The sequence below is a fragment of the Gambusia affinis genome, linkage group LG04 (assembly GCF_019740435.1).
Source record: "Gambusia affinis linkage group LG04, SWU_Gaff_1.0, whole genome shotgun sequence".
Taxonomy (NCBI): Eukaryota; Metazoa; Chordata; class Actinopteri; order Cyprinodontiformes; family Poeciliidae; genus Gambusia; species Gambusia affinis.
Window position 1 is genome coordinate 20,112,634 of NC_057871.1, and position 13,281 is coordinate 20,125,914.

Sequence of the window (13,281 nt, forward strand, 5' to 3'; positions counted from 1 at the left end):
CTCAGGAGTTGTCCATTTTTTTCACCAGTTTATTTCCCAACTCGAATCAAGAGTGACTTGAAGCCGCCGGATCTGCTTCAGTTAAGGCAGTGTTGGAGAGCAAACACAGCTGGACACAAAAATAACACATCAGCATTGTTCCTCCCCAAGAGATGCTGCGAGGTCGACAAAGTCCAATGAGGTGGTAGGCATAGGAGTCCTCCTGCCGCTTTTCAGGGACTGACTGGAGTAAACGTCCACAGATTTAGAAATGGAGTGCAAGGAGTTGTCCCGGAAGTATCCGTACGCTTCACGTGCGTTCTCCTCCCGGATGGTCTGCTCAAAAGTCTTGCGCTTGTGTCTGAACTCGATAACGGTCTTTGTGTAGGAGTTGAGGGTGGTGACTGATGCGCCCATACAGCAGGTGAAAGATGCCCATGCCAAGCTGATAAAAAAAACAAGAAGAGAGTCTGTTTTGTAAAAAGTGAGGTGTTTTTATTCTGCTGTGACAGAAGTTACATTTACAAGAAAGAAAACCAGAATGTACTATACTCTCTCTACACAGATAAGAATCACAAAAAAAGTGCAGCTAAAACACAGTTTAGTAGCCAGAAAGCTTGTGGCTGGATTTTACAGAGGTGACATCCTGTCATGGCTCTACACTGGAATTCACTAAGCTTTTGAAAATGATCCTTTGACTAATCGTGATGGCAATAATAAACAAAGCAAAAATAATCCAAAGTTTTGCTTTGAATTGGTTGTGTTTTTGTTCCCAAAAGCACAAGCTCTCACAGATCATGACAAATTGCAAATGCCATAAAACAACAAAAGTTCAGTCTGATTCAAAGTCAGAAAGTGAGGGGGGGTGGGGGGTGGGGGGTGGGAGGGGGGGTGGGAGGGGGAAGCTGTCTTTTTATACAACATTGTGTAAATGTCTGTTTGCAACTGCATTAAACACATACTGTCTATAATCCACAGAAGAAGATTTATCATCCTGTTGCATCATTGCGATCACGTCTGCAGGGGGGCTTTAGACACCAAAGCTTAATCCTGCCATATGACATCTTGACCTCAAATGCAAACAGTAATGCTAGAGAAAGGTATAGATTTACTTTCTGTAAACTTAGATTGCAAGGACCTTTAAATAAAAAAAACTTGTTTGCTGGTATGGATCTGCAGCGTCTTACCAGAAAGACCACCCATAATCCCAGTTGTAGGGTCTCCAGTCAGGAGGACCATGGCTGACAGTGACCTGGAAGACCTGCGTGTACATCACATGAGCCACCATGCCAAGAAGACCTGAGATCAAATATATAGTAGAGCCACTGTCAGATCACCTGGTTCATGTCACAGTCAAAAAAGGTACCGAACTTCTCAGACATGGGATGATTTGTTTCCAGAAATGCATTTGAATACTTAAATGTAGAGTTTTACATTTTAATTGATCGTAAAACAAGCTGAAAGTACCTGAGAGCACCGTGAAGACGGCAGCAAAGGCGTTGAGCTTGAGCCCATCAATTACGTTGCTGGAGTGGACCAGCTCCATGCACATGAGGCTGAAGCCCACCATCAGCAGCAAAATGTACAACATCTCAGAAACCACAGATAGCCACAGCATTCCTGTAAAAAAAAAATGTAATTACCAAGTACAATTCAGTAAAATACTCATGATTAGAACTCTAAAATTTAAAAAAAAAAATCAAACATTAAAATCAACACAGAACCTCAACCAATTTCTAGGCCGTATGAAGAATCTGGAAAATACATTCAGCTTTTTGACAACATATGAAGATCAAAATATAATGTCAGACTGCTGATGATTTTAATGCTTAGTATATTACTCTGGTAGAGAAAGTAAATATGTTAAATATCCCAAAATTGTGTGAACTCACCCTTTTTTAAAACAGAGGCTGCCCAAGGCCCTATGATTATGTCCAGGGCCTCCAAAGTATCAGGGCCCTCCTATAAATGCTATACTATAGATAACATTTTTAAATACTTGTATGGCGAGAATGAGAACATCATTAAATATGACTGCAGCATAGATCAATGCAGATAATACTTTGAATTGTTTACATTTTTACCAAATATTTAAGGGAAATGGCAAACATATATTGCCATATATATATATATATATATATATATATATATATATATATATATATATATATATATATATATATATATATATATATATATATATATATATATATATATCTAACACACATAAGAAACGGATTTCTTGTCATAAAAATTTGACATTTGACAAACATTTTCTTAATAATTTTCACCAGTTGATCGGTGATGACCCATTAACCCTCGACTCAAAACCTCTAGGCGTGACTGTAGACATAGCCTATAGCACAAATCCTGCCACGCAATTCAGTTGTCTCCATAGCAACCCCTAGTTTCCATAGGGGAGAATGCTTACCTCTCTCTAAAGTATCACATGATTTTATTGAGTTTTCATACGTCAGATCATCTTTGGCTTGAGGACAGTTTGTAAAATACTTTATGTGTATGCAACATTTTGGTAGGAAATTACCTCATTATATTGGTAAAAATTATCAATTTTTCAATTTTGGACAGCAATAATCTTTCAAATCTTTCAGGTTTGAGACAGATCCAATCCCGTTTTACTTAAAGGTTAAGAGATCACAAATTGGCTTTATACTCAGATTTCATCGATATGAGAAAAAAAAAAAAAATCTTTAAAGCTTTTGCCACACACGTTTTAACTCTGAGCCAAAGCTCCTTAGCAACATGGCATTATGAGGTAAATAGGAATAAAAGAAGAAGAAGAAAAAACAATTCAGGCTTTTTACAGGACATTTAATTTCATTTTTAGTATTTTGCCTTCCAGTTTGAACCATAACCTACAAGATACCTGTCTAAAGACTTGTAGCATTACAGTTACAGTGAAAGTCAAAACTTAACTGGGAATTATAAATCCAACTTAACTCTGTTCCAGGTGGAAAACTATTGGGAAAACTAGTGGGATTTATTCTGTGCTCATTGTCTAAGCCCATTATGCAATATAAGTCTTTAGTAACTATTGCTAGTTGGTGGAAAGTGTAACTGCTTCAGTGGGAAGCAAAGACATTCATGCAAAATGCTCTCTTCATTTAATATTTAATATTTCAGATAAAAAGTAAATAACCAGTCAAGAAAACCTGAGTAAATACAAAAAGTTACAAAAGCTTATAAATTCTGATTTCATTTCGTATCTTGGTAAAAACATCCAAACCAAAACGTACAGGCTCCATGTGAAAAAGTCAGGAGGGTTTTTGATCACGAATGGTCTGCTTAAGATCCAGCCACAGATCCTCAATCAGATTTTGAACTTGACCGTTGATGGTCAGACATCAAGTTATGTTACTGTTTGGTATGAGAGAAATATTCAAAATGCATCACCCTACCAACACCATGTTCGACTGTCACCAGTACATATTCTGTCAGTGTACAGAATATCTTCTAAAAGGTCTTGAGGATCACCACAATGTTTTCTGGGAAATGTGAGTTTAACTTTTGTGCTCATTTTGGTCAGATAGCTTAAGTCTTTCCAACCCCCAGTCTCTTTCATGTGGTTTAAACATGAACTCTAGCCACTCTACCTGCAGACTGCAGAGCCCTAAATGTTGTTCTGTGCTCTTGGACGAGTCGTTGATGAACTAAAACAGAGTTAATCTGGTAGGCAAACCACTCCTGCAAAGGTTCACCATCGTTCCATGTTTTCCCCCTTTGGTGACAATACTGAGCAGCATTGTTATTACTGGAGTCTCCAAACCTTCTTACAGACTAACACATTTGCAGGTCTGAGAGTGAGCAAGTCTGAATGTAGCCTTTGAATTTAAACCCCCAAAATTTTGTTGATCACAGTTCTTTTAACATGGGAGGTGATTTTTCTCACACAGAGTTAGATCGGTTTGGATAGTTTTTGTCCATTATTAATTAAAATCATCACTTGACAACTGCACTTTGAATTTGCTCAGGTTATTTCTGTCTGATGTTCAATTGTGTTTGATGATCTGAAGCATTTAAGTACAATAAAAAAAACAGCAAAGACAGAAAACACTTTTTATAGCATAAGTAGATAGTCACCTTTCTCTGATGCAGGAGCTAAATCGATGAAACTTCGGCATCTTTCACCTTCAAGGCAGAATTAAAAAAAATTGAGTGGTGATGGCACTGTGTGTAGTACAAACATTTTCCACATGCGGACATGATTGAGATTCGATAAATGACAAAATTCAAAGAAAACCACCTCAAGATCACGAACAAAAACATTGCAGATTTTAGTCAAGTCTTTAATGCCTCTTCAATTCCTGGTTTCATTCCAGGTCGAGTTGACAAGATCAGCTGAGAGTGTGATCTGGCAAAGTCTTAAGTAAAAACAAATAAAATAATCACAGTTCATAAGTTCAAGAAGGAATAAACTCCACGTGGAAGATAAGACATATGACAGAGATGGTCCTTTTCTGACCTCCCATTCAGTGTCGCCAGATGGTGTGCTGGCAGAGCTGCTCAATCTGGTTCAGAAAAATACAGGCAGTGTAAAACCAATCACAGATGTTCAAAACTGTGACATCCCTTGTGGCAGTTCAACAAACAGGACAGAAAAAAGACCTCTGACACCACAGATTTCTGCACGTATATCTGAGCAGATTCCTTCTGCCATCAATCAGGCCTCGCATGTTGCTGGATTTGTTGTAAGTGGAACTGTTTAATCAGGTGGGCGGCAACAGCTGTTGCTGAGGAAAAACTCATCAAGGCCCCGAGTTACATAATCCTCATTAACTTGAGCGGGTCAGATGAAAACATGTCTGCAAGGACATGAAACAGCTCCAATCTGGCCAGACATTAAAAAGTCTCGCTCTTTCAGAATTATTTTCAGCTGTCAAATAGGTTTGCTTTACGTTTCTATAAAAAAAATAAGCTTAATTAACTAACTAAATAAAACTTACATGTGCAACTTCATGCCAAAACACTTACTGTGTTTTAAATGGCACAATGCTGGTGGTTGTTTTGGCCAGGAATTAAAAGTGAAACGCAACTGGTCAAAATATAATGTTGCAATTTATTGTAAAATGAACAGACTTTAATGTGGTTTGCCATGTTTTAAAAATTATTTATCATACCAGGGTTTATCCTTTTCCTGGATTACTGGACAATAGATTACTGGAAAAAAATGACTATATTATAAATGTTTTTTTTGTTTGTTTTTTTTTTAACAGAAGATTACCATAAAAAGCAATGTTATTTTTTCACAATACATAACAGCATAGTGCAATATTTTTTCCTCCTGTGACTCTGTGTAAAAAAATATTTTTTCTGCAGGGCAGCTAAGATGAACAAACCAATAAACAATTTTGGCTTGGACGGATTCTCCTTCTTTGCCGTACATTTCTGGCAATATTTTACCATAATTTTGGCTTTTTTAATTTTTTACAGTCTAGTTTATCATAAAAGTACTATTATTGGTTTGGTCAACAGCTACAAAGAAGACTAATACATAACTTTAGCTTCTTTACACTTTTTTCAATATCTAATAAAATAAATTGCATTCGTAGACTGAAAAATTAAATAAGTGCAAAAAAGAAAACAACAAACAACTTAATGGATATTTAGTACAGACGGTCTCACGGGGTTTACATTTTAGAAACCAGGTGATGGCTTTAAAACAACTATGGTGCGAAAATAATTTAATTGTGATACTAAAATAGAGCTAAACAGCAATAAATAAATAAAAAATAGAGGATTTTATAGAACTTAAAAAGAGCTCAAAATTTGAAAATGAAATTAAACACGGGGTTTTCAGACAGGCTTTTAAATTCTGAAAAGTACTTAACAAGAACTTTACATAACAATATACCCATATAAAATAAATAAATAAATATGTAAAGTTAGGACATGACTGAAGATACAAAAAATATGCATTCTAAAATACTTTTCAACTTTCCAGAATCAAGCTCAGTTATCTTTATCATGCCGGAATGACTTATTCCACGTCCACACAGCCCCCCACACAGACCTGCTCTTACTTTCATCGTGGATGTTCTCCTCGCATGAGTACCAAATGCCGGTGTGAAACTGTCGGAACAGGAACCTGTCATCCCCGGTCTCCCAGCTGTACACCACCTTGTTGGGGTCCGTTTCGTTCACTCCGTAGTCTATGCACTGGTGCGTCCGCAGCTTGCTGCATTTGGGTTTGGGCACCCGCTGCGTCCCCACGCACCAGTAGGTGGTGATGAAGGCAGTGATGGCGAAGAACAGGGCAAAGAAGTTCAGGCTGACCGACAGGAGGGTCCTCGTCTTCATTGTCCGGGTGAGGGATGCACGAGCCTCAGCAGCGTCAGCGGCGCGCGCAGGACCCAGACGTTCATGGGTGCTAGGTGGAAGAGCCGCACGAGCGCACCAGGTGAGAAGACTGTCCCATTGGACACCCGAAAAGTTGCCAAATACTGTCCACGGACAGGCTACATCTCCATCAAGGAGCTCAGGCAGGAGACAAAGTGATTCATTTCCAATTTCCACCTAATTCACACGCGTTTCACCACGAGCCTGCTCGGACGTCACGTTGTCAGAGGATTTGACGCTCGTTTGCATCAGCGTGGGATTTTCTCCTCGTGCCCTCCTCTGGCTGCCGCTGTCATTAGGACCTTCCTCTCCCTCAATCCATCATAAACTGCTTGCCAAATGCAGGCGATTATCAGAGCGAGAATAGATACAACCGAACCACCATGTAGCTCACAAGAAAACGGTTCCCATTTTTATTTTTATTTTATTTTATTTTATGAAAGTTGTCCATGTAATGCGTAATAACAGAAGTCATCATGGTTTTACCATTTTATCAACTTAATTACTGTTTTCTCCTGATCACAAAGAGGAAATGTTAAATGGTTTTGGCCAAGCCACCTTTAGAGGCTGTTATAGCAGCAGGACTTTTGGGCTCCATCTGTATTTATGCTCTACTGATTTTTCTTCCCTATTCCTTTTTCCAAAAAAGTTCAAGCTGAGTGGTATTAGAAAGTCTTGCCACTGATTACCGAATCAGTCTGGGCAGGTCTGGGCAGGTCTGGGCTTTGACTTGGCCACTCTAACACATCAATATACTTTGTTTCTAAACATTTCACTACAACTACAAGGTTGATGTCACTGTCCTGCTGCATGGTGAACCTTCTCCAAAAGCACAGTTGTTGTTGTTTTGTTTTGTTTTTTTGGTTCTTGAGCAGGTTTTGTTTCCTGGGTTACCATGTGAAGCGCCATCCATCTTCCCATCAATTCGGACCAGCCTCCCTTGTCATTCTTTGAAAAGTATTCCCACAGCATAATGGTACCAGTACTATCAAGTTGGAGATAATGTACTCAGGGTGCTCGGTGAAATAAAACTGACATAGATCTGAAGCCAAGAACCAGTTTAAAATGAAACAGGATTGCACCCACTTTGGTCTCTTTTAACAAAAGTTGGAGGTTTCTGGTTTGCGTGAAAGCGTGATTCAACCTGTCCAGACTGGTTTGGATAGATTTGTTATCATATCAGATAAAATCATCACTTGAAAGCAGATTTTTGCCTTCACCCTGATTAATCTAGTTAATCATTGTCTTACATAAACATTTACTTGATAATATGAAGTTTTAATGTGAGAAAAAAAAAAGAAGAAGCAAAAACAGAAAAATTTGTAGTGGGAAAAATACTTTCTCATGAATGTTGGAGTAATGAACGAATGTTGTGCAATTTTTGTCTTTGGCAAAGCTTGTAACAGCTGAGTCAAAACTTGTAACATCTCACTGGTGGAGTCGTCCGTCCAGTTCTTTCGAAGTGAATGTAATCATGAGCACAATAGTCGGTGGTAATTAATCCCAGGGTAGATGTGTGTTTGCCTATAGATAACATCAGCCTAATCCCAAACTGACGAGAATGAAGGGAAATTAGAATCTGACCAGAGAAAGACGGACCAGGACAGAGAGAGAAGATAAGGAAGGATAAAGGCTTAAGGGAAATGAATTTGAAGCAGGTATTCACTGTGAATTAAAATGTAAGACTCAGCAAGACCAAATTAAAAATGCTACACTTTGACTTTTTAGTGATTCCCGATTATACAATGTTCAAGAGTGTGCATAAGCAGTCCACTCTCATGACTCTGTGGCATTAACTAAACCTATTAAAATCCTTGCACACTAATTATTTTTAAATCCCCCACAGAAAGTGTTTAAACTTTTTCTCCTTGAACTGAGCTTAATTTCTGAGTGTTTTCGGAGAAGCTGACCTGTGCTCTGTTGTTCAGCGGGAGAATCTGTGCAGTTTCCTGCAGGCTGAACTGAAGGAGACCTGCTGATTTTCAGTGTGAATATAGAAGTCATTTGAGCTGGTATTTATGACCCCAATATAAACTGGGTCGTCAGACAGGTCTAACATGCGAGTTACCTCAGCGGTATGCCAACTTCTTTAACCCCAGAGGCTAATTCTTGCTCCAACGCCTCGATGAAAACTCATAAATAAGGTCAGGACTGTCAGCTAAGGTGCTGCAAATACTGAAGAACAAGCTGCCAGTGATACTGGTAGTATTTAAGATTTTTAGTAATGCACTCCCATGAGCACAAATTGACTAATATAATAGGCATTACATTAGTTAAACCTTTCAGACCAGCAATAAATGTCACCAAATAAATACAGTTAAGCCTAAAATTAGTCACACCATTAGAAGATTTGTTGTTTTTCCATTTAGGCATTAAGTTTAATATATTTTTTTGAAAGCGTTTTAAATGGAACTCAATAACACAAAACTTTCAAATCAGACAGAGGTTGCTTTATTTATTATTTATTTAGCTATTTTAAAGATTTTACTGAAAATTTTGCAGCTAGCACCCCATGCGGATCTACTGCATAGCAAAAGAATGAATATGTGGAAAAGAACCTCAGGCTCACTTTAGGTATGGTGTGGGATCTGTGATGCTCTGGGTCTCTCAACAAGCCTGGAACCCTTATTAGTAGTGATGACATAATAAACTCTTTGAAATATGGAGAGATTTGAAATAAAATCCTGCTGATCTCTGCCAGTTAACTTAAATAGGTCGTCATTAGGTCTTTTAGAGCGATAATGCTCTCTAACATCTGCTCAAATAAAAAAAATCAACCTTTCTTTCAGTTTCCAGAGCTGAACGCTTTAGCCTGTGAACTGGGCTGCAGAGAAGACAACATGAAAGAGAAAACAGGTCTATAAGAGGATCTCACTCTCTGTGTGCCACAACGTTCTGAAATGTGATGGAAGAAGAACAAGCCCCCAAATATGTACATAGATGGAGATCGATTTCTGGTAATCTAAGGTTTGCCTGTTTTTGTCTTTTTTTTTTAATTCCAGAAAAATCTTTTGAAATAAATATGCCCAAATTTAGCCTAAACCAAGATGCTGACAGTCAGACTCTCAAATCCACCTCTTATTCACATTTGGACTTAAACAGGCATTTTTCTTTGGGCATTACCGACCTTTAACTTTGCGACCACAAGCTCATGTCGTTTACACAAAGCCATGTTGTCTTTTCCATGTGTAGTCAATGAAAACTCCCAAATGTAGAAGGCTCTCCCATTGTCAATAAACAAAGTATGAACAAAAGGGTAACCAGTGACTATCACAAACTTTTTTGTGTGAAATTACGCCACAAGAATAAATACGACATTATATCATAGTATTTAATGGATCTTTACCAGAGGTGCTACAATGAATTGGTATATTTCAGACCACCACAGTTAGATCATGGACTCTACTACTTCAAGATGTAGTTTGTCTCTTTAAGTGACCCAGTAGTCGCTGCCACCAGCTGACAAGAGCCTCATGCCATATCAGCAGTACGATGGAAGACCAATGACTTGGCCGTTGTCTGATTAACACCGCTTATGACGTCCATGTGGGTGGTCAAAGGTTGTCTCCTGGGTTTCTGGCAATAGCAGGAAGTTAATCCCAGCTCTCCAGTTGACACAGTTGAAGTCGTTTCCTGCAGTGTGGTGTAATAAACGCAGATGCACTCACTGATCCTGTAAAAGAAGAAGAAACCAGATAAAGTAACGTCATACACACGTCACAGACACAGCAGAGGAATGCGTTCAGCAATGATTTCAAAGCACTAAAAAGAGGAGGAAAAGTGCAGATTATAAATCAAGTGTTTTATCGGCTAAAGCTACAAAAACTAAGATTAAGATTGACTTTGATATTTCTTTTCTCAATTATATTTTCACATTCGCAAAGTTTTTTTGGGGGGAAACCTAGAGGCTCCACAGAAACATTGCTACCAGAAGAATCGGTGTTTGAAAAGGCTTTTTTGGCCATAAAAGTATGAACTTGTTAAATCTTTTTTGCACAGATATGTTTTTGTTTCGTAATCTTGGATCCATGCGGCATAGTGGTTCTCATTGGAACCTTGTCTACATATGTATTATTCATTTTTACTTACCTGCAGTTAATTCAAAATATGATACACATTTTCATACACATATTTTCCACTTTAGTACTTTCTGTTTTTAATAAATGACATATTTGTCATTCAGTTATTAAATACTTCAAATTAATTATATTTAATTCATTTAATATATTCACTTCCAGTTTTTTTTGCTCACCTTTTGTTGTATTGTGGCACTTCAGACACTCTTTTGGATTCAGTTTAATATGAAAAGAAACTTATACCGTTGTAAAGTTACTTGCATTTCAACAGTTTTACCTCCTGCACTCCAAATAAAAATCTGCAATAGAATCATACCATTAATAGCAACATCTGATGATTTATATAAAAAGAGCAACAGATTTCACACTGAAATCTTACATAAGTAACAGGCGCCTGAACCCAAAATAGATTTCTGTGGCTGTTGGATTTCAACTGATCCCTTAGATTTCTTTTTTTTTTTTAGTTGATAAAGTGATGACATTTCCTTGCAGCTTTTCCTAAGTCTGGAACTGAAAGTGAGAGAGACAGAGAGAGAGAGAGAGAGAGAGAGACAGAAAGTTTAACGTTTCTAAATCTCTAAGCACGCGAAAGCGTAGCTTTGACATGCATGAAGAAGACCAAGCATGTAAATGCAGAGATTAAACAAAGATGCATTTATTTCCTCTTCATGAGATCACATCATATCCATGTGCAGTGGGGCCTCAAATCCCCTGCAGCAGCTCGGCTGCAAATTGAAAAGAGCACAAACTTATCCTGGGTTTTCTGCGTTGTGCATGAGTATCAATGTCTGATGAGATTAATCGCTGTCGCAGTGCGTCGATCGATTTCCCCTTCGATACCTCAAAAGTTTGCGCAGCTTCAGAGTGAGCCACATTAAACTCTGGGCTCAGGAAAGACACGGACTTCATTTGTATTTCAGAGGCAACTTCTGCTCAAAGCTGATAAGAGTAGAATTTGCCTCTTAACACGTTGCCCCTGAGGATTAGTCTTTGTAATCTGCTATTCACTGATCCTCGAAATCATACTGTCTGCTCTAAAATCAGCTTACAGTGACAGTAGATGTTGACTGAGTGGTTTTATCATTGTGGTCGTGTGTCTTTACATCTGCGGTGATGAATGACAGGGTTGTAGGGGGAAGAGGGAGACGATTGTTTGGGGATAGCTGTTGCCTCCAATCTGCACAGAGGACACGTCACCTACTGTTGTGACAACATGCTACATGCATCTCTTTATTTTGCTCACGCAATCCTTCGTATTTCCACTAATACCCGACAGAGTAAAGCCGTTTCTCACACATATCCTGACAGATGCCTGGCATTTGATTATTTACGGCAGGAAAACGTCAGCAGAGCTCCCCTGTCACTTGTGGGGCTTTTTTTTTTTTTTTTTTTCCTTTTTCTGTTGCATGCATGTTTGTAAAGTGGAGTCAGAGCTTAAATCCGATATTCACAGTATAAAAAGACATATTCTTTTCTCCCTCTTTGTCTGAGATCAAATCAAACTAAACATTTCCTGTTTTAGGTTTGCCTCCCAAATCTGACAGGGCAGATTTGCTCATTTTTCGAATAAATAAGAAAACAACTTTGCCCATATTTCATCGACCTAGTTGATAATTTGCTCGACATTAAAAGATGCGAACACAGCCTTCAGTTTTTACCAATCGGTTTGGTCAGATACCTCAATCTTTGTCTCCTCAGGCCATGACTTTTCTCCGCAAGGCGTTTTAGTTTGTCTGTTCGGATCATTCTGTCCAAGCTGTGACCCAAACTGTAACCTCAGATAAAAGGAAATGGTTCAGGGTATTAGGGGACAATCCAGAAACTCTCTCCAATACAAAATGCAGGATGGTAGAACATCAGTTTTAGTGAACAAATTTAACCACACTGGAATGAGTGAAGGTAAGCTTTCAAACCTGCAGCAACAGTAAAGAAAGATGATGGCATGCTTTATTTTTGGGACATTGGAAAAAGTGAATGTCACAATAAAGCAGGGCTATCAACAGCAAGATAGCTACACAGTAACCGTTTCAACAGGACAGCGTTCCCAAGCTGAGGTCAGATCTGAGTTTGTGATGGAAAGAGCTGGCTGACATTAGGATTCTGAATGGAGCCCATTAACTATGCATAAAAAGGTGATTCCAGAGCAAGGAAAGGAAAAGTGACCCAACGTTCAATCAAAAAGAATAGGTACCACAAACCTGTTGGTGGTCATAAAAACTGTTTTGGCAACTTGACACACTTTTCCAACTATTAATCAGTGTGTGTATACATTTGATTCTTTATAATTCTGACGTTGCTCAGATTTTAGAAAAAGTAGCAAAACAATTATATATATTTTTTCTAAACTCATTGGAATAGTTGTATTTTCAGTCCAGTTTGGGGGGGGGAAAAAAGGATGGTTTGAATGCATCAATAAACGCTCAAATTTTGCTGTTGAGTTGAATGTAAACGTCTGATCAGCACTGTAGCTTTCTGGTGGTATGACGGAAAACACAATAACTGTGAAGGCCTGTGAAGAATCCTGAAAGGATTTCAGTCAGCCAGCTCTCAGTCCTCACAGTTTCATTACAAAGACGCCTTGGACAGTCATTGGATGCAAAACACCAGATGGTCAACGGGTCGGAATGAAACTATAGAAACGTCTTATACAATCAGTCAAAAACAGATGAATGGTCGTCATTGGAAACAGTCAGCTGAGCTCCTGGGATTGACTTCCATTACTGGGAACATGGATCCTCATTATACAAGGACGGAAAACAGTCAGAGGCATAATCCCCGAAGAGCCTCCCGAATCTGACAGGACAGATTTTTAACAAACCATGGGTGTTAGCTCATCAGGCAAACAAAACATTTTTCAGCAAGCACCGGA

At 38.5% G+C, this 13,281-nt stretch overlaps 1 protein-coding gene across 1 annotated transcript; it reads right to left on the bottom strand.

Moving 5' to 3' along the window:
- On the bottom strand, positions 1–6,545 carry LOC122829264 (germ cell-specific gene 1-like protein). The gene is made up of 5 exons (XM_044113690.1): positions 6,021–6,545; positions 4,081–4,128; positions 1,447–1,599; positions 1,167–1,278; positions 1–424 (listed from the first exon to the last, which is right to left on the bottom strand). The coding sequence occupies exons 1-5, from the start codon at positions 6,295–6,297 to the stop codon at positions 130–132; spliced, it is 885 nt and encodes a 294-aa protein (XP_043969625.1). The 5' UTR covers positions 6,298–6,545; the 3' UTR covers positions 1–129.
- Between the last annotated feature and the right edge of the window lie 6,736 nt (positions 6,546–13,281).